Below are 22866 nucleotides of genomic sequence, written 5' to 3' on the forward strand. Positions count from 1 at the left end.
CCGAGCACCATTGAGAGTCAACGCTCTCGTGTTCTCGCTGGAAAACGCCTCTCGATCGACATCGAATCTGAGGATGAGAGACACTGTCGTTCTGTTGGCCTATCGCTACTAATACAGATCTCACGCACTCCCCTCGATATAAACCATTCTCTACCCTTGTGCACGCCGTATGGGAACCCATACGTGCACACGCAGGAACCTTGAACGACCACGCCAGAACGGCTATTCAGATTTAAATCGCGGCAAAAAGAATATGGATTCCCCTTACTGCCCTACGAAACACAGTTTCACGGCTCAGCCACGATCACTGCAAGACGAGTATTTAGGGCAGATCGTTTTCTACAGGGGCACCTCGGTTTTTGCTCGTCTTTCGTATTATGCTTGTTGTGTTTAGTGTGTGTGATAGGTAGACCGAGCATCTTTGTGCATTTACGATAGTACAAAAATACACACAATATGGAAAGATATGTAAAATATCGAAGGTATAATATACTCGTTATAATTTTTAATGGGTGAAACGAATCAATTTTTGAAACATATTCACAAAGGTATGAATATAATTCATGCTAGAGTCTAGTGATAGTCTTTGTTATTAAGTTGTGTTCTGTCAGTTATTAGGTTGTTGCATAAATTTTGTTCGCTTCTTCTTTTATGCAAGTATACAGACTTTTATGGAATTTCATGTTTCTGTGGGCAGAAGTAAAACAAATATCGTTCCACGGTAACAGCTGTTTAATGTAACTATTCGTTAATTTCGACGAACAATTTGTCCAAGGAAGTATTAATAAGAAGGCTGGATGAAAAGATAGTTCTAATAAAAAAGGATATATCGTTCCTGAACAGAGAAAATGAAATATTAGTAATAACAAAGCTGTCAAGTTCCTCGTTTAATTATCGTAATTAACCTTTATCGTTCGTCGATTTTGTGACTTTAGTGATTCGTTACTTCATTTTCACTTTGTCCCGAATTGTTCGAAGATTTCAGGAACGAATAAATATATCTTAGTTTATGGTTGAATATCTTTATTTTGGGAGAATAATTTTTATTTTATTATTATTAATTATTATTATTATTAATTTTGATTACTCACAGTGGAGCATAAGATGATTTAATTTCGAAATGACGATTGCAAGAGATTTTACAGATATTTTTGAGAAAATCAATCATATCGCGAACACACTCGGAGAATAACATCTGAATAAAAAGAACAAGTTAGTTTGGAATTGTCACATCCGTTGTAGGTTTTATTTGACTTACCGCGTTTTTATAGAATAACATCTGTTTACATTAAATTAGATCTCTGCTCTTACAAATAATAACGGTAGCTCTGTCTTTTTATCTCTCTGAATAATCTTTCCTCGCACGCAGACACGAGTCTTATTCACACGAAATTAAACTGTACATATGTAATATCCTCTTCCCTACAATTATTGTCCATGTACTATCTACACTTATATACAATTTATTTGTACAATAATCCTAATTAAGTATCATTTTATTATTCACAGTAATACACAATAATTCACAGTGATAGCCTTTATCACCGAAAATATGAAAAAATAGAAATTACTGATATTGGATTAATGTTCGATTTCTTTAATTAATGTCAATCTAAGAAGTATTTCTTGTACCTCTGTATCGTCCCCGTACAATCAAACACTAAATCGAATGTTGTATCGTCGTTATATCTTCATCATTGCCAATTTCATCGAAAGGAAAGTAAACAAATCGAGTTAAATTTAAGTGAAAGGAAACAGAAGTAAACAATTCACAGACACTATATGAACGACCGGGTAGAAAAAACACTTCGCCAAGAGCCTGGATTAACGTTGATCGCGTTTCCTTTCCACCGAAGTCACTGTACATCCACCGACGACGTAATCGACCTAAGTAATCACTAGCCTTCCATCGGAAATTTTTATTCTCGTTTCATCGAGCTTCCGTTCTTTTTTCGCCCTAGTAAGGCCTCCATACTGGTTTGGTCACGGCCGGCGAGGAGATCTTGGTCGGAGATGGGCTCCTCTTTGGCGACAACGACCGCGAGATCAGGGCTGTTGGCGCCTTGAGCTCGTTTTTCATACCCTGGATGGCCTTTCTCGATGGAATCCTTTCAGAAGGCGATGACGCCGCTATGACGATGGATGTTGTTGGCGGCAAAGTGTTCAATCTGATTGGCACGAACGCACTACGTATTTCTTCGGCTGCTGATTCGCTTCCGGACTCGCTCGGACTTTTCGGTGGCGTTCTAGACGGACTGTTCGGTATGGTCGCTGATACGGCCGTGCTGCTAGTTGTTTTTGGCGGCAGCGTCGCGTACTCTGTCGGATAATTTACGTGGTCATACGGATACGACGGTAAAACGGTGGGCGGGAAGGTTGGTGGAAACATTTCCGTTGATGGCATCGGAATAGTTCCTGAAGAAATGCGTAAAAAGAGAAGAGGTGATTAGTTATGATTTTTAGGGAAACTGAAATGACGATTTAAAGAAGAAAGTCGGCGAGTAAAGTGAATGAGATCGTGATTAGTAGCGATCTTCAGAGAAACTCAACTAGTGATTAGTCGCGAGTTAAAGAAGAGAGTTGGTTGGTATGGATCCCGAGGGAAAACCAGAATAGAAAAAGTGAAGATTAGTTGTACGTTTTGGAAAGAAGAAATCTTTAGAAGAAAGTTTTTTGATAAAGAGAGCCAAGTCAGGGGAACCAAATTCATTGATGGTATGTCGGGGTGTTTTTTATAGAGACACAGAAAAGGAAACGGTGAGGGCTAGTCGTGGTTTTTAAAGAGACAGAAATATATGGAATTTTAAAGAAACTGGTATGAAGAATAGAGTCGAAGAGGACCAAGTCGCTGAAAATAAATGCATCGATGGGACTGGATCGGAGCCTGGGGAAAATGAAAGACGAGAAAGGAAAAAGGCGACGATTAGTCGTGATTTTTAGAGAAGCTGATGTACTACGAAGAAGGAGAGGAGTTTGGTGGGTGAAGAGAACTAAGTCGTATTGTTATTGCGTGGATGCATGGGGGTCGTAGGGGTCCGTTGTGGGAAAAGGGAACCCACCCTCGGTCCAGCCACGAGTATGAATCATCGGCAGGCGTCGCGGACTCTGGCGAAATCGATAACACGAACTCGCTCTCGTCTGAACGCGTGTCCGCTTTCGAGGCTTTTTTTACTAGTCGCAGTCAGAGCGATTCTTTGGTTGTGTGCATTGTTGCCCTTTGATTGATTGCGACTCAGACGAGGATGAAGGGCTCTGATGGTAGCGATTAGAAACGTTCTGCGTGGCTAGTACTTTTCATCACAAGATGATGGTTCTTGAAGCGCATGCGTTTTGTGACGATGTATAGCATTTTGATGCAGAAACTGATAAAAACAGTTTTGCACCTGTTATCGATAGACATTTTTGTGCAATCTAATCTTTATCTGATCTATTTGAAGTGGCGATAAAACATTTGCATAAACTCGAAGAAGGAGAATTTGCTAGTAAGTTCTTGATCCCAAGAATTGACGAGCAATCGGTGGAAGATACGAAAATACTGGGCATGTAAGGATTGAGGAAATACAAGCAGAAAGGCAATTATAAAATGAAAGCTCACCTTTGAGGAACGCAGGATGGGGCAAATGCCACGCGTGTCCCAAATACGCAACATCCACCCAAGGATTCAGCAACCCAAGTCCAGGGAATCCATGGCCGTACTGATAATCTGCAAATATCCAAGAAACATATTTCTTAGCACGATCGAAGCTTTCGAAAATAAACTAAAGATGCGTGCTTTCGAGGCGATTCCTTCGACTCTATAAATAAACATCCAACGATCAAGGTTCCCCAAAACGCACGCTGTATCAGCTACGTTGTAACCTTGACGAACTTTTCTCCCTATCGATTTTGGTATTTAATTATATCTAACCTTGTATTTCTTCAAAATCCTTCGGTGGACAGATGGGAATTGGGAGCAAGGAAAATCTGCAGGAGGTAACTCTTCTTTTATTAAGTAGATCTGAAAAGAGAACGAGGATCTTACTAATCTGATCTAGAGAAATTAATTAGAAATCCAATTGAATAATATATAGGGAATTCATGATTTTAATTACATTGCAAGAAGGATATTTGGCTCGTTCTACTCAACACGCGATACGTAAGTGTATTTTCCATTTAACTATCTAAGTAATAGATCCGACCATTTTGATTAATAACACGGTATATATCTACAGCTTCAAACGTGAGATTTAAATCATTGCCGTTAATCCAAACCTGCATTTCTTTCGCACATCGTTCTTTATATCCTACACAATATTTCCAACAGATTCACGCGATCGATATGTTTCAATGAATCGAAGTAACTTAACCAACTCGAAAGAAACTTCCATCGACTTGTTTGTTTCGAACCTTTTAAATTCATCTAATTAATTTGCACATACTTCAAACCAAGTCACTTATTTCAAGTCCCTCCAATTCAATTAACTTGCCTAATCTGAACGAGATTCGAGCAAAGTCCACTTGCATCAAGCTTTTTGACAAATCTTAAAGAGTCTTATCGAACTGACAAAGCGATGTGATGGCAGAGGTAGAAAAAATGAAGAAAGGAGTTTCGGAGGGATGGAGACCAGTCGAAATGTCGTAAAACTCAGATTAACGATGCTCTCCGGAGGCGAGTTAGCGATCTCTGTTTACAGGATCGGCGCGTTACGTTGGCTCGTTACGAGCCACATGCTACCGCCATATGCGGCGCGATAAACAAACGCATAAACGCGGTTCCTTTGCAGACAACGCGTCCACGACGTCGTTTCTCTACCTCCCGTGGCTTCGTTCGTCTCTTTTACCTCGACCTGCACGCCGCCTCCAATAAACACAGACCAACGGTACAGTAGTTAGCGTTCTACAAGCCAATCCGGACTCAAGCTTATCTGGGGAAAATAAGCGAGGATGTTAAAAGGATGCCGACCGAGCCGCGATCATCGCGGCTTGAACCGATGCCAACCTCCGTTTGGTATACGGATACGATTTTCACGCGTTTGGCCGCGTATACGTGTGCGTGTGCGCGCGCGCACAGCCAACCTTATGCACGTGCACGTGCAAACGGGTCTGGTAGAGGCTGCGAGTCTCTGCGACCGCCGCGCGCGGCCCGCGGTTTGAGGTCCACCGGATTATTAAACGCCTACGAGGATCTCGACACCCGTTTGCGGGTTCTATACCGGCCACGCGATAGTCCTCCATGCGGAATCTTTCCTTTCACCTTCGTGAGTTGGATATTTTTCTTTTTCTTTATATCCAGGATAAAGAAATCAAATTCGGAAAAGAGATTTCTGGATTATTTGTGGAGAATCTTCCAGAAAAGGAAAAAAAGAGACCAAGGATTCTTTCAGGCTATCGTAATACATACGGTTAATGCGTGGGATTGGCGAATCAAAGCTCGCGACCCAAAGTTTGAAAAAGAAGAAAAATATGAAAGAATGCTTCGATAACGTTTATATTTAATGAGCGAAATTAGAAAAGCAAAGTCTCGAGTCAAAGAGATCAAATGTGTTCTAGCACAGAAATTATTATGGCCAAATCATTAGACTCGATGGATGAGAAGTTGCAGGAAAGAAGAGACAATCCTCCGAAGATTTCATGTTTAATAAGCAAAATTAGAAAATCAAAGTATCGAATCAGAAGCATTGGAGCTTGCATGAAAAAAAAAAAAAAAAAAAAAAAAAAAAAAAATCGTTATTTCGCATTTACGCAACTTTTAAACGAATGTTTGACAATTCTCTGGCGATCTCGTATTTAACGAATTACACATTTAGAGAATCCAAGTTTTAAGTCAAAGAAATCAAAATTGCGAACAAGAGAAATTGTAATGGCGAATCTATTCGGATTTTTAGACGAGAATTTGCAGGAAAAAAGGAAAGAAAATCTCTGAAAGTTCGATTCTGGAATCGGGAAAATATACCAAAAGAAATGAGAAAAATAGAAACCTTTAAGAATGTTGCATCTAGCAAAGAAAATTAGATTCGAAGAAATCGTAGTTTGTGGAAAAAGAAACTACCGTGGTGAACTTACTCGATTTGGATCGTGGTTCCCTAGGCCCATCCACGGTGACTTTGATCGCCTTCGTATAGGTGGCGACTTGGAAGGGTACCGTGCTGATTTGTATCGTCAGGGAAAACGACTTTCCTGCAATTAGTTAAAAATGATTGGAATATAATTTTTGCCAGGTTCCAAAATGATATAATTTCTTCAAGAATATTTTGTCTGTGTCCCAAAATAAACTAGAAGATTAAAGTAGAGATATAATCGATGAAACACCGACCTCTTCCGCTACGACCAACGAATCTGAGATCGTTGAACTTGGCAACTTGGTTTTTCATGACAGCCGTGCAATTTCTCAATTCACCGCAGCAATTCTCATCGTTGCCAGCTCTGATAGTCACTAGAGTGCCGTCGCTGACCTCGTCGAGGGCAACGACCTTGAAAGCCACCGGTAGCGATTTATTCGACCTCCAATGCGATGGCAACGCGCTGCAGAGGATGGCCGGACTTCCGGTCCTCACCAGATCTCCGTGACAAGCCTGCAATGTCTCATGAATAGCGTTGAAGTTGTCCATTCCTAACGGTCCTTCCGGTAAATGCATTTTTTACTGAAGTAGTAGATGCGGATGACGACAAAATACTCCAAAAAAGAAAGAGGGCGTTAAATGTTAAAATCCTCGATAACACCAAGTATCTCCTTAACACACTGAGTCCAAATCACTGTTGCCTATTACACTCAAGCACGATAATAGTTCATAAACAGCAACGATTTAGCAAAGAAGAGAATGTCTCTGTTATTGTTACACACGCAATTCAACTAATATTTTTAAGGAGTCCTTCGTAGAACGACATACACTTTGGATCGCAATCGAAGAAAAATGATACGACCGACCGAGGAAAAAGTTCCACACTAAACCGACGCGCACTCGATGCCGGCTGAGCGGATTCTAGTTTTTCGCGGCCGCAGCCGCAGCTATTTAGAGGGGATTTTTCTCCCCTCCAATTTTTCCGGAGCCCCACCCAGGCCAAGCGCGTCGACCAATGAGGACGGCGGTCGTGTTGTGGCCTCCGCGGCTCGCCGCCTTCGCCCCTAACCAGGCTTAGGGGTGCCTTGCGAAAGGGGCTGCTAGCCTGCTGCCTCTCTTGCCAAGGATGGCTTGTGCCTCCGCTCTTCCTTACCGTACTCATCGTCCCACTCTCGTCACGCGTCCCTCTCTATCCCACTCTTTCAATCTACCTGTCCCTTTCTCTCTCTCATCGGCACGTTCCGCTTTCTACTACCAGCTTATCTTCCTTCTCTGTCACCCTTGTGGTACCATTTCGGTTCCAACCCTCGCTCTGTCTTCCTCAGTCTAGTGTACCCTTTTCTCTTTGCTTTCTCGCTCAGTCTTCTTGCTACCGTCTACCTTGGCCGGCCAACTCCTGCCACGCTTACGTGACGATGTGAATTTTCACGCGCACGTGTTCGTACCATCTCTCCATGCTCCTCCACGTTGCACACGTTTCTTGACCTCGAAGATGACTGTTGCGAAGGACGAAACATTTTTTCAGGTGGTCGCTGCCGGTATTGTTCGATGAAATTGAATTATGTAAAATTGAATTATGTATGTATTTAATTCTGTCAAGGGATGTAAATCGGCTGTAAGTATTAGGGTTTGTGATAATACCCGAGACCCTTCAGTTAATCGGAGAACAGAATGGTAATGGGTACAATAGTTCAGTCTCGTATTTATTGTACATGGTTTTAATTATGTGATTTTGTTATTATGCTTTTCTATCGGAATTTTACCGTTATTACAGTTCAGATGAGAAAAGGGTATGTAGATCCGATTCATTCATGGTTTTGTGGTCAAAACTGTATAATCTTGCGATTAACACGAGGACCTGCGCTTTATGGTTTGTTAAACAATGCGTCAATTTAATCTTTGATAACCTCAATAAGTATAATGGATTTTTATAATGGGTAGAACATTGTTTCTTATAATATGTGGACAAAAATGAAGATCATCCGGTACACCAGGCTTCTCCAACAATAATACTAATGTCTTTTTCAACAAAAGAAACAATTCTCTCGTTTAAATTTTATAAATTTTCTTACCGTTATTAGTCCTACTGATTTCTTTTATTTCTGTCTTTTCTCCTCGTAAGATAATGTTTCCTACTCTGGGATATAAGAATTTCGTTTAATCTGCACAAATACTTTATTTATAAAAATACAATTTCATGGAAGAACCCGATAACCAATTTCAACATTCAGTAATCAATTTCACGTTACCAGAAACAGTCTTTTTAATCGGTCGTGGAATTAAACATGTATTCTTGCATCCTGTTGAACAATACAAAAAATGATTCCACTAGTTGCTTCTTTATAAAGTTGCTTGGATTCGTCAGCTATTTGCAAGAAATTTATATTTGAATGCAATAAGTCGTTCGAAATCAAGCAGTTAATATAACTCCGCTTTGTTTTTGTAACAAAAATGACAAAGAGAGAAATGAATTTTTAATAACGCTGCTACGTGATAAGATTTCTAAAAGTTGCAATTAAGTAGAATGCAAAAAAATGAAATTGTCAGGAATTCTGACCGACTCTTACACAAAGGCAAGGTTGCATGGGTGGTTCGCATAATTTACTGTTATAAGGGATTGACAGCAAATGAATTTCAATATTTAGACAAAGATTCATGCAGGCTTCCTGTAGGGATCGACAAACATATTAGCGGAGCCTAGAAATAAAAGAAAGACGGAAAGGCGGTGGTTGCAAAAGATTTATTAGGGTGTTGAGGTTCATTTCACCGATTTTCGCGTCAAAGAGGCGCACCAATTCAGCCCTTTTGGCGGAAACTCGAAAAGGACAGGCCGTAAAAGACAGACGTTGGCTATGCACGAAATTCGAATCGATCTTCACGGAATCCCAACTCTGACTTTCTGGGTCAGCGTGTCGTTCACGGAGGCTTTCCTGCGAGATTTACAACGAAATTGCACTCGCAGCCTCTTGCCGCCCCTTTTTCGCCTCCGCACGCTGCACCAAAGAGGAAGAGTTTAACGAGGCCGGATTAAATTTCCGGATCGCGCGATTTCTCCACCCGTCTCCTATCCTTCCCTCTTTTTATTTTCGATTTTCGGCTCTATCCTGTGATCCAGGGTGTTTGATAACCCCCTCCTCGAGCATTTTTCCGACGATATACTCTATAGTGAATTCGGCAAAAGAATTTAATTTTGATTAAATTCAGAAAAGAATTTTCATTTCAGGCTCGATCACCATGATTCTTTTAGAGCCCTCTTGGTATAATTAAACTAGTATTATTATCATAATTATCGGTATTTATAAATTCTCTTATATAATAGTAACGTTTGATGACAATAGCAATCGTGACAAGTAGTTTTAATTTGCGAGTATTTGATTATCCTGTATAAAATTGAAAAATTATAAAATGAAAGTTTAAAGCTAGTAATGTTTTCTGTCCGTTAATATCGTCAGGAAGCCTCAGATGCAACATCTTTCAGAGTTCTGTATATAACGAAACGTCAGTAATTTTAGAGACGAAGACAGACAAACGGGGATTGAATGTTAAAGTTCAGCGTTCTCTTTTAGTGTTTCCCAACAGTAGACAAAACAGCAATATCTATCAATGTGATGTTCGTACCATAAATTCCGGCCGAAAATCGATGCCTAGAATTATTACTTTCTATGGGAAAAGAGCGTACCCATCGGTAGTTCTTCTGGCAAAAGAGAGACCACGAACCATAAAGGTCCAGTTTCGAAGCTTTTATGTTACAACCGACTAGCTCTTCAAAGGTTTCTCCAGGCAATATCTTGGTAAAAGTGCGTGGAAAGGCTCTTTTCAATTTTCACTGCTTTCTCGCACTTATAGTCTCTCCTTGAGCAACAAACAATTTTCTTATAGCTTTTACACCTACCAGTGGGGATTAGTGCGAGATTAACCCCATTTTTTTTTTCACCCTCTCTTCGGTCGCGTCGTTTTTTCCTTTACATCTGCGACGATTGAAAAGTTCGAAAGCTTACACCGATGGTTTCTATTTTCTCCTGGGTTTCCCGGATTTAGTCGGAACATTTGTGATAAAAAATTGTAGAATCAATAATACATAAATACGTAGGTCCTCCATGAGGGTCGATTTAAAAAAAAAAAAAAAATATTTTGCGGCATTTTAACTCTCTGTACTTGGAGCTGTGAGGGTACGATTTTTTCAGTACCAAGGCAGGTTGTCTCAAACGAAATTACTAAGCAGGAAATCTCTATTTAAAAATATTTTCTCGTTTTTTCACGCGAATGATTCATATATGGACATAGCTGGACATTAGATTCGTATCCGAATGTTATATTTGGATAAAATTTAAGTGTCAAATGCGCAGACGATATTAATAACTCGGACGAATCAGTAACATTTTGAATATCAACCTTGTGAGAAATTCATGGGAATATTCCATTCTAGGAGAAAAGTCCTTCTAACGGTAATACACTTAGAAACGTTATAAAATTTCAAAATGTAAATGTATATTGATAAATTCACGCATACGTGATAGAGATTGTAGCGGCACATGAGCTAGAGGATAATTCAAATCATGTTGTTGTTTTGCGTCGAAGTAGCAATATCGTTAGGATACACAACGTAATGACAAATAAACTCCGTGCAAAATATTGTCGCCGTTACGTGCAACCGTCGAACAAAGACGAATTTGAATTTTCCGACTCTCTCCCGATCAGTATAAATAAACGGACGCGATCATAAGGAAATAGGTATCTACGAATATCTGCCGAGTTATCTATCAGTTATCAGTTAGTCGCGCGGATCAGTATCTACGAGTATCTACCGAGTATCGACCAGTTATCAACGAGTTATCAGCGATCTTATTTTGCGACTTATACACTGTCTTAGCGAATCCGTTAGTACGAGGGTTTTTGCGAACATTATCTGTACTTATTTGTTTAACGTTTTAAATATATTTGACGGTTTCAACAACGAGCAATCTCGTCTAATAAATCTCACGATCAACCTCTTCACAAGTCCTTTACAAAATTAACGTTTCTCAATCGTAACGAAGGACTTTGGTTTTCGACGATCGAATTGACACGGAATAGAATCTCTTGCAAGCAGAGAGAGTTGCTATTTTGCTCCAATGCCATAGGCATTTTTCTCGTTACAAATTACTCTCTACAAATTGCTCTCTACCTATCTTTCATCCCCCAGAAGCATTCGTTCAAAGTCGCGTTCCTAATACGTCGAAAAGAAGGCGCGGAGCTCTTCTTCGAACAATGCGTGTCTGAAAAAACCGGCGCATCGACAGCAACAAGAGTTGCAATTAATTAATAGTAGACAAAAAGGAGCTCCGGAGAAGAAAATACAACGATGCGAGAGGCATTTGGCGTAACGAGCCGGGCCGAGAGGACTAATTTCTTAAAACGCGCCAGCACGCGTTGGGCGTCCGTTTCCTCGCCAGTGACCAGCAAAAGGCAGCAGCCTTTTTTAATAAAGCCTAGTGCCTGGGCTTGGACAAAGACAATGACTTGCATGCATGGCATCAGGCGGCACCACGGTTAGACGAATATGGAAAAAAAAGATAGCAGCATGAAAAGATGCACGGCCAATGCCGAAAGGGACGTCGTTTGATCTGCTCTTCGACGCCTCGTTTCACGTCCAATGAGTACCAGCATCCGTTATTCGGTGTATATATAGATATAGATATATATTTCATAAAGTAGTACTCGCAGTTTGATTAACTTGGAATCGCGTTGGATTGTACAAAGCGGCGTAGAAGAGAGTTAAAAGACTGGATTACGACTGTCAGCGACCGGTTTGAATTTAAATGTTACTTTGAGCAGCGGCACACCGGTGCTGCCTCTGTTTTGTAGACATCTCTGTTTTCAACCGCGTGTGAAAACTTGGTTACACCGTGTGTTTTAATTCCTCGTGTTCCCTTGGTTAAAGCGACCGGCGTTGGGTTGTTAAGCTTCTTTTAAAGTTAAATTGTGCAGCTCACCACTTGCCAAGCTACTATCGCATTCAGCTACATTTCGCCAATTTTTATGCTTGAATTTATTATAGATCTAGGGGTCCTGTAATTCATTCGATTCTGTTTCTCTGCTTGATTGGAGAATCCTGATCAAAAGAACATCGATTGATGGAAAGTTTACGGATGGTACCTTGTAAAGAAGAGTGGACACTGAATGAAATTGTTACATTTTTATTTGGATCTTTTTTACCGGTTTGATGTTAATATTAAAGTTACTCACAGCCAGCAATTTTATGAGAATTCTGAAGTAGAAAACAGCAAGTTCCTGTTACTAACGCGAGGATAATAATTTAAAAACGAAGAAATTTATTATTTTCACTTATTGTCGGATACCTTTTATTCATGAAAAATGTGAAATACACAAAGATTATTATCGAATACCAACACCAATATTTAAATGTTATCTGCAGCTTGATAATATCCATTGAAACATAATTTTCAATTGACGCCATACAGCCCCAGGATAGCAACATGGTTAAAAAGTGAAAAGCACGGGATAGTTCAAACGTTTTAACGTATTTTGAATGTAAAATATTCTAAATAAGACATTCTAACTATGATCTATAACTACTTATAGTTACAGTCATAAGGGCGACTGTAAAAAATCAATAAAAACGAATAAAACATTTTCAATGATAAAAAAAAAAGGGGAACAAATCATCGCTGTTGAAAACACAGTAAAAGAATTTCACGATCGCATCGTTCAAAATCTGGTGGAACTTGTTGCTCGTTCTCGATCGTGTGGGGGTGCAATTAAACGTATCGTCGCCCCTGGTTAGCGATATAAGGTGAATCGCGGAGTTTCGGATACAGGAAGAGAGAGAGAGAGGATTAGAAATGGAGGGAGATGGGAGTTGTGCGTTTCGACGTTGCTACAGCTTGGAGAACGATGCACGAAAAGGGGTGATGGCTTGTGGGGGAAGAGGCAAGCACACGGGGCACAGAAGTTAACACGGGAGTGTGCATTGTGTGTGGTGAGCGAGCCGGAAGCGTCGCCATACTGCGTATCGCCCCGTGTCGCTTTTGTTTCCGCTCTCGTTGCCCCGATCGTTTTCTGCCCTCACACATGCCACCCCTCGCCTCCACCCACTACGCCCCTTTTGTTTCGCCCGCCTCGTCTCTTTCGCGAATCTCGCCCAGCCTGCAAAAGAGAAGAGGAGAGGAGAGGAGAGGAGAGGTTGGTGTCGCTAAGTTTGTCGGCCGATAAAGGGAACTGGTGTGCCCTCGTCTCGCGTGCCACCCCTTTTCTTTATTCTGATTGTTTGCTTGCGGCACGGAGACTCTTCCTAGATGGTGAGATTTCTCTTTAGGAAATATTCACGATTTGGATGTTATTCGGCTTTGGCAGTAGTTTGGGAAAATTATTAAATATTCAATATTTTAACTTTGAGTTGTAATGTAAATACCTTCTTACATATACATATATTACCTCATAAGATGTACGAAAATAGATCTTTGTATTACAACCCTATATTTTAGAATTTTGTGATCTTCTTTCTAAGATATTCCTTAAAAGTTTTTTGTTCTATTTACGATATTACTTGAGTTACGATTTCTTTATGTTGTATAATCATGTTAGGTTCGAAAGACAACAAGTGTAAATGTGATGCCGCGGCAGATGAAAAATGTGCAATATTATACGATAGTAGATGGAAGAAAATTAAAAATTGGTACACTACGAGTATTAGCAACTGTTACCATGTTGGTAATATCTATTTTCGAACATATCCTCTATCTATAATGTGCAGTCTTATTATGTTTGTGTATATATATAATGCATATTTATTAACTTGCATCGAACTAAACTTTATTCCGAATACGCGACCCATCTTCGTCGAATCCATCGAAACCACAATTCCTACCGCGGCTGCCAAATTCCACAGTAAAGTGTTAAAATCGACGGGAGATCCATGGTGAATGAAGCTTGCGTGTCAAAAACTCGCGTCGCGTATGTACGACCCCGGGATTGATTAAATAATAAGGTAAAAGCCGCTATTACTATTCCCTGTATCGCGCTAAAACACCGTCCTTTGATACCCATTATTACCGTCTGGTTACCTGCCATTAATACCCGATATCGATGCCTATTAGCCAACGCACCTAATAACCTACAACCAAACTATAATGCTCTCAGCACGAGGCAGTTCAGATTCCAGTGTAGCCGTGCCACATTCTCGGACCAAATGCCAGTCTCGCTTCCCAATAAACGTGTCCCCGTAACGCCTCCACCTCTTCCTCCCCCTCCCCATGTACCCTTGTGAACCGACCGGCAACCCCCTCTCAACGCCGATCACCCCTCTGTCGTCCTTAATTCGAGTCAAGATTACAAATTGATTCCGTAGCAGTCTGTGTATGAATCAGGCGTCACGTGTTCGGGACGCACCCCTCGCTCGTCCACCCTCTCCTCCCTTCCCGCTTGCTGATGGTCGCGCACGGGGTGCACGCGCGTACACCTACACTAAATCTAAACCCGCCAGGGTACGGCGAGGGACGGGGCTTGTACCTACTACCCCGTTTCACACCCATATGTACAGCTTCGATTCAAAGTTCACTCCATCCGGATGTTTCTTTGGGGTTGCTTCCAAGTTTCGGTGTAATAGTTTGGATACTGGTATCGGAAATGGTTGAAGCAGAGTATGACGTTCAGATAGGGTCGGGTTGGATCTTTCTTGAGGCGGTAAGTTTATCCGTGATTTGTTGAGAGTCTTTGGTGTTAGTATTGGTTATTACTGATACTGTTTGTATTTAGAGCGAAAAATTGGTGAGATTTAAAAATTCGGATTACACATGCAAAATATCGGAATTATAGTTTGAATATTGGAAGGTGATTAGCTCGATTCCTGTGGAATTCTATTAAAGCTTCCTTAGGGGTTTGTATGTAATGGTAAGGTTATCAGTTATTTCAGTTTAGAGTGGAAGATTTTTTTTAGAATCAGGATTGTGCATATATAGTTTCGGAATAGTAATTTTGATATTGGTACCGCGGATGATGGGTCGTAATTTGTGCAAAATTGGGTCGGAGCTCTTTCAAAGGTTCACACGTGGTGATACGATCATCATTTTAAGAACGCAAGATTGATTTAAAATTAGGATTATAGCTTAAGAATAATAGTTGGAATTTTCGAAGTAGTTAGCTATGACTATCAGCAATTTGTATGGTAGTGATAACTAAGGTCTTCGAGTGTCCTTCTTAGAATGGAAGATCGGTCCAGAATAAATTTCACAATAATTATATCCAAGAGATCAAGCTCCAAATTTCTACTTAACTTATCTTACTCGATCAACGAGTTAGCATCTTCTTTTTAAAAAATTCCCCCTACTTTTGCTTTCCACGTGCAAGTAAAAATTTCGATGGGTCAGCTCTCAGGAAACGGCGCGTGTTTTTGAGATCTCGATACGTGCGTGCATGTCCTATGATCGATGCCCCGAGCTATTATTACTTGCAGCCCCTTACGTAGCATTGTTACAAACCCCACGCAGGCCTGGTCGAGGGACACGGGGCAAAACGGGAGAACGATGCGTGTGGAAAATCGGCGCTACGTGACAAATCGTAATTGAACAATTTTAGTTTGACACGCGTGATGATTGGACACCGTCGAACCTTGGATCACGACCATCGACGTTCACGAGCATTCGTTGTTTCTTAATAAAGCAACATCCGACGCTATGCGATAGGTATCGTCTCTGTGGACGCCTGTTAATTGAAGGGGTGGTAATCCGTAATTGATGGAGGGTTGAACTTCGATTAGCTCGAGGAAGGAATTTAAAGTCAAGATATTCGAAACCTTCGATTTCTACTTGTAACCTTATGCACATACGTACACATACATACGTAATTGACTGTTATCTTTATTTCAATCTCAGTGTTTGTTAGTGGGAACATTGAATTGCATGCAGGCTCTCATTCGTTAACTATTGCATGAAACGAATAAAGGCGTAATTAATGGTAAAACAAAAATAGGATAATAGCGATGATATCTTTCGGAACGTCTGCGAATTTTCTCAAAATTTACTTTTTTAAATAATTCTTCCAATTTTTCAACGACCCAGTCGTGTATTTAAAACTTACGCTGAGATCTTTGTAACTCAAGACGTCAAACAATAAAGTTTTAATAACGATTTTATTGCAGCATCCTCTAACGTTCAATACGTATAATTATATACATTATGTAATATCATTACTATTTCTTTCTTTAACTTGTCAAAGATACAAGTGGTCATATAAACGGTAAAACTACTTAGGAAGTCCTCATTTCCATATATTTACTAAAAAAAAAAAGAATTCCTTCTTTTATCCTAATGTAGATATGTTATTTTTGCTTCAAGTATATGTACATCCCAAGAAAAATTATAAGCAATGTCATTAATGTCCACTCTCCAGCGTACAGCTCTCTACGTTTCTAAATTACGAAATAGCGACATAAACCAGCGAGTAAACGTTGTTCGCACTTCTGGCGAACGTTTAGGAGCCACCCCATAACGAAATGACCGTCGAAGACAATGTAATTCGGGACGCGGCTCATCAAACTCGGATGAGACAGTCTTGGAATCTCCGACACTATTACCTCATTAATGGTCCTTCCTTCCATCGCTTCCGACGATGTAGTAACCCTTCGTCGGTCCGTCACCCCTTTAAGTTCTACTGCTAAGTCCTAAGTAAGGTCACCAAGCAATTTCCGGTAGCCATCTTGGCTAACGGCCGCTCCTGTATTTCCTGAACGCATCTGTAGAATTCGTGGAACATTCCCTTTTGGGCCACCGGTGATTCCTGAATTCGAAAGGATCGCTGTAGGGGATGATTCGGTAAAAATCGTACGTCGATCTTTCCTTTTCTTGATATTGCTTAACAATTGCAATATTCTAGAAAGATATATTTAGATAGATGTTCTTTCTTCTTTTAATATCGCTTTGTAGATTCTTTTGTAAAAATAACATGATTACTCCATCTCTAAAGTTAAGCATTTTTCTTGCCTTTTTAAAGCTTTATTTTACGTGTAATTAGGCTTTCTTTCAAGTAATACCGTTCGCCCCAATACGTTAGCCTTTGTCATTTTTCTCGTTGTAAGTATATCGTTGAAACGACCAGAAACAAAAATACAATAGTTGCGTCAACTACGTTGCTTATTATTAAATAATGGAAACGATGCATTGCACATGTCGGTAGAAACGAAAGCGTTGAGTTTTCTTAAAAGGTGGTATACGATTACTTGTATATAAATAGGTACAAGTTTTCCTCAGAATTTCATTTAATTTATGAAATTATTTCATAAATTTCATTTCAGGTATATTTTGCCTAAAATTCTACAAGCTTTTTAATCTCATTATACTTTCTCAGGTATAAGATTTCATTACACGATATGACTATGTTAATGTGGAAACAATTAGTATATATTTTACAAATTGTGTAAACGGTATTTCTATTTATACGTTGCCATTTCATTCAGTAATTTAGAAAAAGAGAGGGACGAAATCTCGGAAATGACAAAGTTCCCTCGAAGAGAAATTAAAAAATTACGTGATAATTTATTTCGTAACTTTCGGTAATTCCCTTTTTTCGGCGGAATTTCCAGTTTGCCTAGAGAAATATCAATGAAATCGGCATGTCGTGCTGCTAATAGACTCGAACGGTGAAAGAGAGAAGAAAAAAATGGGAACACGACCAATAGAATTAATTGAATATCGGAGCAAATATTAATTAATTACATTCATTCGGGTGAAACGGGCTTGGCCGGAGGCAATCACAGCTTGAAAGACACCGAAAAAAAAGGGGGTGATAAAAGGGCGGACAGGGGGCGGAGAAGAGGGAGGGTGGGGCGAATGAAATCGGGGGCATGGGTAAAAATTCGCGATCGAACTTGCGCGGCCTCGAGCGGCGAATGGTGTTTTTCGCAAAAAGTAATGACGGTAGAGACGATAATAATCCGTTTAATTGGCGCACCGACCAAATCCAGGCACAATGGGATTAATTTGAACCAACAGCACTGTTCGCAGCAGTGGCCGCGCCTCTCCACCACGCATGATTTATTTTATTAGAGTAGCTGCGCTTCAATCAAACAGGCTGGCCATCATTAGAATCGCAAAATGCGCCGTTCCAGAGACACTAATGAGACACGGATTAGCGGTCGCGGATTTCACTGAAAAAAAGAGAGAAAGAACAAAAAAGAGAGGAGAAGGAAAATATCCTCTCGCAGTTCGATGATGGAACGAGGAAATTGTACTTGTTTCCTCTTCTCTTTTGTTTTCTTTCTCTTTTATCTTTTTTTTTTAAGTTCCATTATTAAGGGATGAAAATAGAGGAAATTGCGTGGACTTTCGGAAAATCTGTAAAATTAACTTTATACGGAAAATCGTGATTCGAGGTTCGATTATCTTATGGATCGTTTGTTTCTTTGCCGATCGATCGATGCGAGTTTAAATACAGTTGATTTCGAAGCGATGGAATTTAGCGTAGATTCTCAGGCGAGGACTTTTGAACGTACGCGAATATTAATTCCATTTTAAAGCTCGTCTCCCTATACGGATCGAAACTACCTTCTAAGACCGATGCATATTTCATGGTATTACGTAGCCTTTATAGGAACCTTGAGTCTGAAGACTCGCTTGATTTATAATTTAACGCCTGGCTCTTCTTCTGGATTAATATCGATTGTCTAGCGATGCTTTAACGAGCATCGTGATACATGAAACTATCCCTATCTCTTTGTTGTTTTATCCTTTCATCTTTCGTTACTCCAACGATCTTTTAGAACAATTTTCTCATGTTGATGTTCAAGCTTTTTGTTAACATAAAATCTAAACACGCGTATTCATTAAACAGAACCCTACCAGTGCATGAAAGATATACTTACACTATATACTGTTCAAAATTATGTGGACACTCGCTTACTTTTGACAAAATGTAATATTGTTTCAAAAATACAAACGGAAAGATCGAGGATGTTTTATACTTATGACACGATCGGACTTATCTTTCAGAGTTAATTAAAAAATTGCTATTCGTAAGTATCAAAAATTATGGAACAGTTATTATCTAACGAGTTCATTATTCGTTCAAACGTCCAACTATAGACATAATAGAGATGGAGAAAATTCTCCCAAATTAATAGCAGTAACATTAGTCTACGCTTTGAAAAATTGTATATCTATTTTCAATATATCCACCGATAAGATTTTAAATAAACGATTTATATTTATACCTATACGTTGATTGCAGAAGAAGATTCCATACGGAACCAATGTTCGATAGTAAACGTCAGTTGAGATTTTTAGTTTGCCATTATTTCATTTACATCTTTATGATTTATTGTTATCATAATACGACCAAAGTGTCCACATACTTACCACCAGCAATCTACGAGTAAACGACGGAAGCTTACAGAATAATCATCTTACAGTTTCCACGTTTGATAGTAGGAGAATCGAGATCACCATTGCTTCAATACCTTTCTCCATTCAACAAACTCTCCTTTCCTTCTTTCATTCGAATACACCCTCGGCAAACAATCCACACAAGGCTTTACCCTCTCTAATTCCTTAAGCATCAACTTTCACCCTACAAGCCGCGGAACGCAAACACGACGATTCCGTACCATGGATTCTTACCTTGGCACAAAATTCTGACTGTTCGACAAACATGTACAACCTACTAGCATCATTGTACGCTACTCTTGAGAGAAGAAAAGAGGAAGAATCATGTGAAAAGGATGACAAAAACAGTCGTGACGGGATTACGAGAACAGAGAAGTCTCTGAAACGATTACGAGAGAAGGAAGAAGATAGACTGTCAGAGAGTGGCAAACATTTATCGAACGTTAGTCTCGTGGCAGGAAAATCGTTCACGTCTCTGTGGTGCACAGGCTGCTTCATGGTGCCCCGCAGATAAACGTTTGTGTGTGCAAACATAACCAGAGGGGTAGACGCGGTAACCCCCGTGTCTCGTTGGGCAAAAAAAAATTATTCCCATGACATACCTCGACGCGGTCTTTGTGCTTTCTGACGTGTTAATCGTATAGGTCGTGCACCGGGGATGAATCGTCTATCGGGGATGAATCGTCTATCGGGGATGAATTATCCGGGCTGGAAGGAGGAAAAAAGAGAAGAGGAGCAGATGCGTGTGTCGTCTGGCAGAATCCCCAGAACACGCTCGTGGCCATTCGCTCGAAAATTCTCTTCTCGGCACACTCTTCTCCAAACTTTTTCCCTTCCTACACCGTGTCAAGTTCGTTGAGATTTTTGAAAAATTTCCTCTCGTTGGCATGTTGACCTTGAAGAAGGAATTTTGGCGAATATAGCGTATAGAAAGAAATTATAGTCATCTTTGATTACGACGAATATAATCTATCGTTTAACGCGACACACGATTTTTTCTTGATGTTCATATAGTCTATAGATCGCACGATAAAGCATATGCTAATAGCTACTTCTATTGCGCAAACTTCGTTCGTGCTATATAGATGAGGAACGTTGAAAAATTTTACTGAATTTAAATCGAGACTTACAATTAGAAGAAAACTTATCATTGTCTTATTATCGTTCATAATTCTTCGGAATAAGTCCCAACTCTCAATCAAAACACCAATCACTTTTTTATTAAGTTATTGTTCAAACATTACAACTGTAGACCTTTCGCATTTTACCAACCCTCAAATAAAGTTGCTACCCACGAACTTAATAACCCTTCAAAGTAAGGTATCTTCGTGAATGAAATATCCGTTTAAACGATTAAAATATTATTTTAATACTTCTCGAAGAATCTAAAATTACTATTGCACGATCTATGAAAATTGTTCGCCTATAGCACATGAGAAATGTGCCTTGTTATGTTTTCCTCTTGTCCATAGAGAACTTAAAGTGTTTGTACGAAAGGGTTCGACATAACAGAGTTTAGTAACTCGAAAAACGATAATCCTCGAAGAAACTTCAGGAGATCAGGTGCAGTTGGCAAACGCGCACGATAATCTGTTTGTCCAAACGTTCATGATCCTCTTCTTCGGTAGACACATCGGTATAGGCGCGTTTACACGGCGCTCTGAAAACTAATTCCGCCTCTTTGAGGCTTCGGAGATAGTTTGGCGAAAGTTTAAGACGAGGTTGGCGTACGACCCCAAGGCAACGAAGTAGGTCCTCGAGTAGCAAAGGGAGAGAAACCCTCGAAGGTTGACCAACGTGAGCCATCTGTCGTTACGAGGGTGAACCAGAGCCACGTGTATGTGTAGGGGTGAAACGAGGAGACACGTTTCCTGGAAGATGTATCACCGTGAGGGTGGAAACGTTGTAGAGGCGTTAAACGCTGTCGAGGGCTTTTATTTATTCGTCTAATTATTCCCGGATTCTACGAGTATTTTATAGAAGTTAAGAACGATGCGTTTTTGTTTAATTGGTTGAGAGTTCCAACTGACAGAATGACGCGGTTAAAAACGAGGAATCTCTTCTGTCTGCTGATTCGGGAATTTTATCGTATGGAGATAGAAAATGGCGAATTCGAATGGAATCATTCGAAAGTTGCATCTTTTAGCGATTGAAAATGATGAATTGTTTTGTCTATTCGTTGGAGAAGTATTTGTCAAATTAGTGGAGAATTTCATTTAGCGATCGAAAGTTTACGAGCATCATGACCTATATTTTTTGCAATGCCGCGTACTCGCTAAATTGTCGTACTGCTGTATTCGTTGACTATTATCTTAATTGTCTATCTAAAGGCACAAAACTTGAGATAGGTTAGTGAAAAACGAGTTTTATTGGAACATTTTAGGTTATTTCTTTTAGGCATGACGGATATGATATTTTGATACTATATTTTCTGCAAAATACGTATTTTTCTATAGTGAAACAACAAACGAAAACTGCACCACGTAAAGAAGGATTGTAGTTTTAGATTAGAAAATAGTCTTTAATTTCAATGCCATTCGGCTAAACTTTCACCCATGGTATCAATTAAAGATTAATCAAGAAGATTTGATAATGTTTTACGATATGAATACGTGTATTATAGGATAGTGCGTAATGCTAATAATAATTATTGCACTATGTAGTTTTAAAGATATGTAGTCAGTTATCTATCGAGTATTTATTTTATTATTTTTATATCGAGTATTCTTATTTTGCAACTTATACACTGTACGAGCATCTCAACTACATTATTTATATTTATTTATTTAATTATTTTAAATATATTTGATGGGTTGCAACAGCAAGTTTTCCTTATTCTAACTACCAATCCTCTACAAACCTCTATAAATACAATTCACTACGAACCAGAGCTATAAAATAGAAAAGGACATAAACCTCTATCCTGACCTAGCAATACCCTCATTTTTCCTTGTACCTTCATTTAACTGCTACGAACTCATAAATGTAACAAAAGCATAAACGCAGTAAGATGCAATATTAACTATATAGTTGGCGTTCCTAAATCAACCTCAGTCTCACTCGAACGAAACCGAAAGTAGAATAGCTAACTACAAGACCGCAATGTTCACCATAAATTGTAGGCAGAATAGCTGACTGCGAGACCGCAGATCCAGTACTCGTACGTTGCAAAAATACGTTATACTTATCAACCTCTTTTCAATAAAAAAAAAAAAAAAAAAAATAACGGAAAAGCAACCTAATAGGAAAACTTGGGAAAATTTTTAGGGGATAGAAAACCACATGGTACGATGCTGTATTGATCAATGGTCACTGACAGACACTTAGAAACTAAAAATAACGGAACTGGAGAGATGAACAAACAAGCAAGCAGGAAGAATTGAGAAAATTTTTTGGGGATCGTAAACCGCATGTTACAGTGTTTTCTTGATTTACGAGCTAAGTACTGACAGACG

At 39.6% G+C, this 22866-nt stretch overlaps 1 protein-coding gene and 1 long non-coding RNA gene across 2 annotated transcripts in view; one reads left to right on the plus strand and one right to left on the minus strand.

Annotated features, from left to right (window-relative positions):
* The window catches only part of LOC132913274 (uncharacterized), a 343670-nt gene that overhangs the window by 59599 nt on the left and 261205 nt on the right, over window positions 1–22866 (plus strand). The gene's annotated exons all lie outside the window — the stretch shown is intronic.
* On the minus strand, window positions 1224–6970 carry LOC132913084 (segmentation protein Runt-like). Its single transcript, XM_060971042.1, has 4 exons — window positions 6293–6970; window positions 6043–6156; window positions 3596–3703; window positions 1224–2415 (listed from the first exon to the last, which is right to left on the minus strand). The coding sequence occupies exons 1-4, from the start codon at window positions 6612–6614 to the stop codon at window positions 1958–1960; spliced, it is 1002 nt and encodes a 333-aa protein (XP_060827025.1). The 5' UTR covers window positions 6615–6970; the 3' UTR covers window positions 1224–1957.

The sequence above is a fragment of the Bombus pascuorum genome, chromosome 13, assembly GCF_905332965.1.
Source record: "Bombus pascuorum chromosome 13, iyBomPasc1.1, whole genome shotgun sequence".
Taxonomy (NCBI): Eukaryota; Metazoa; Arthropoda; class Insecta; order Hymenoptera; family Apidae; genus Bombus; species Bombus pascuorum.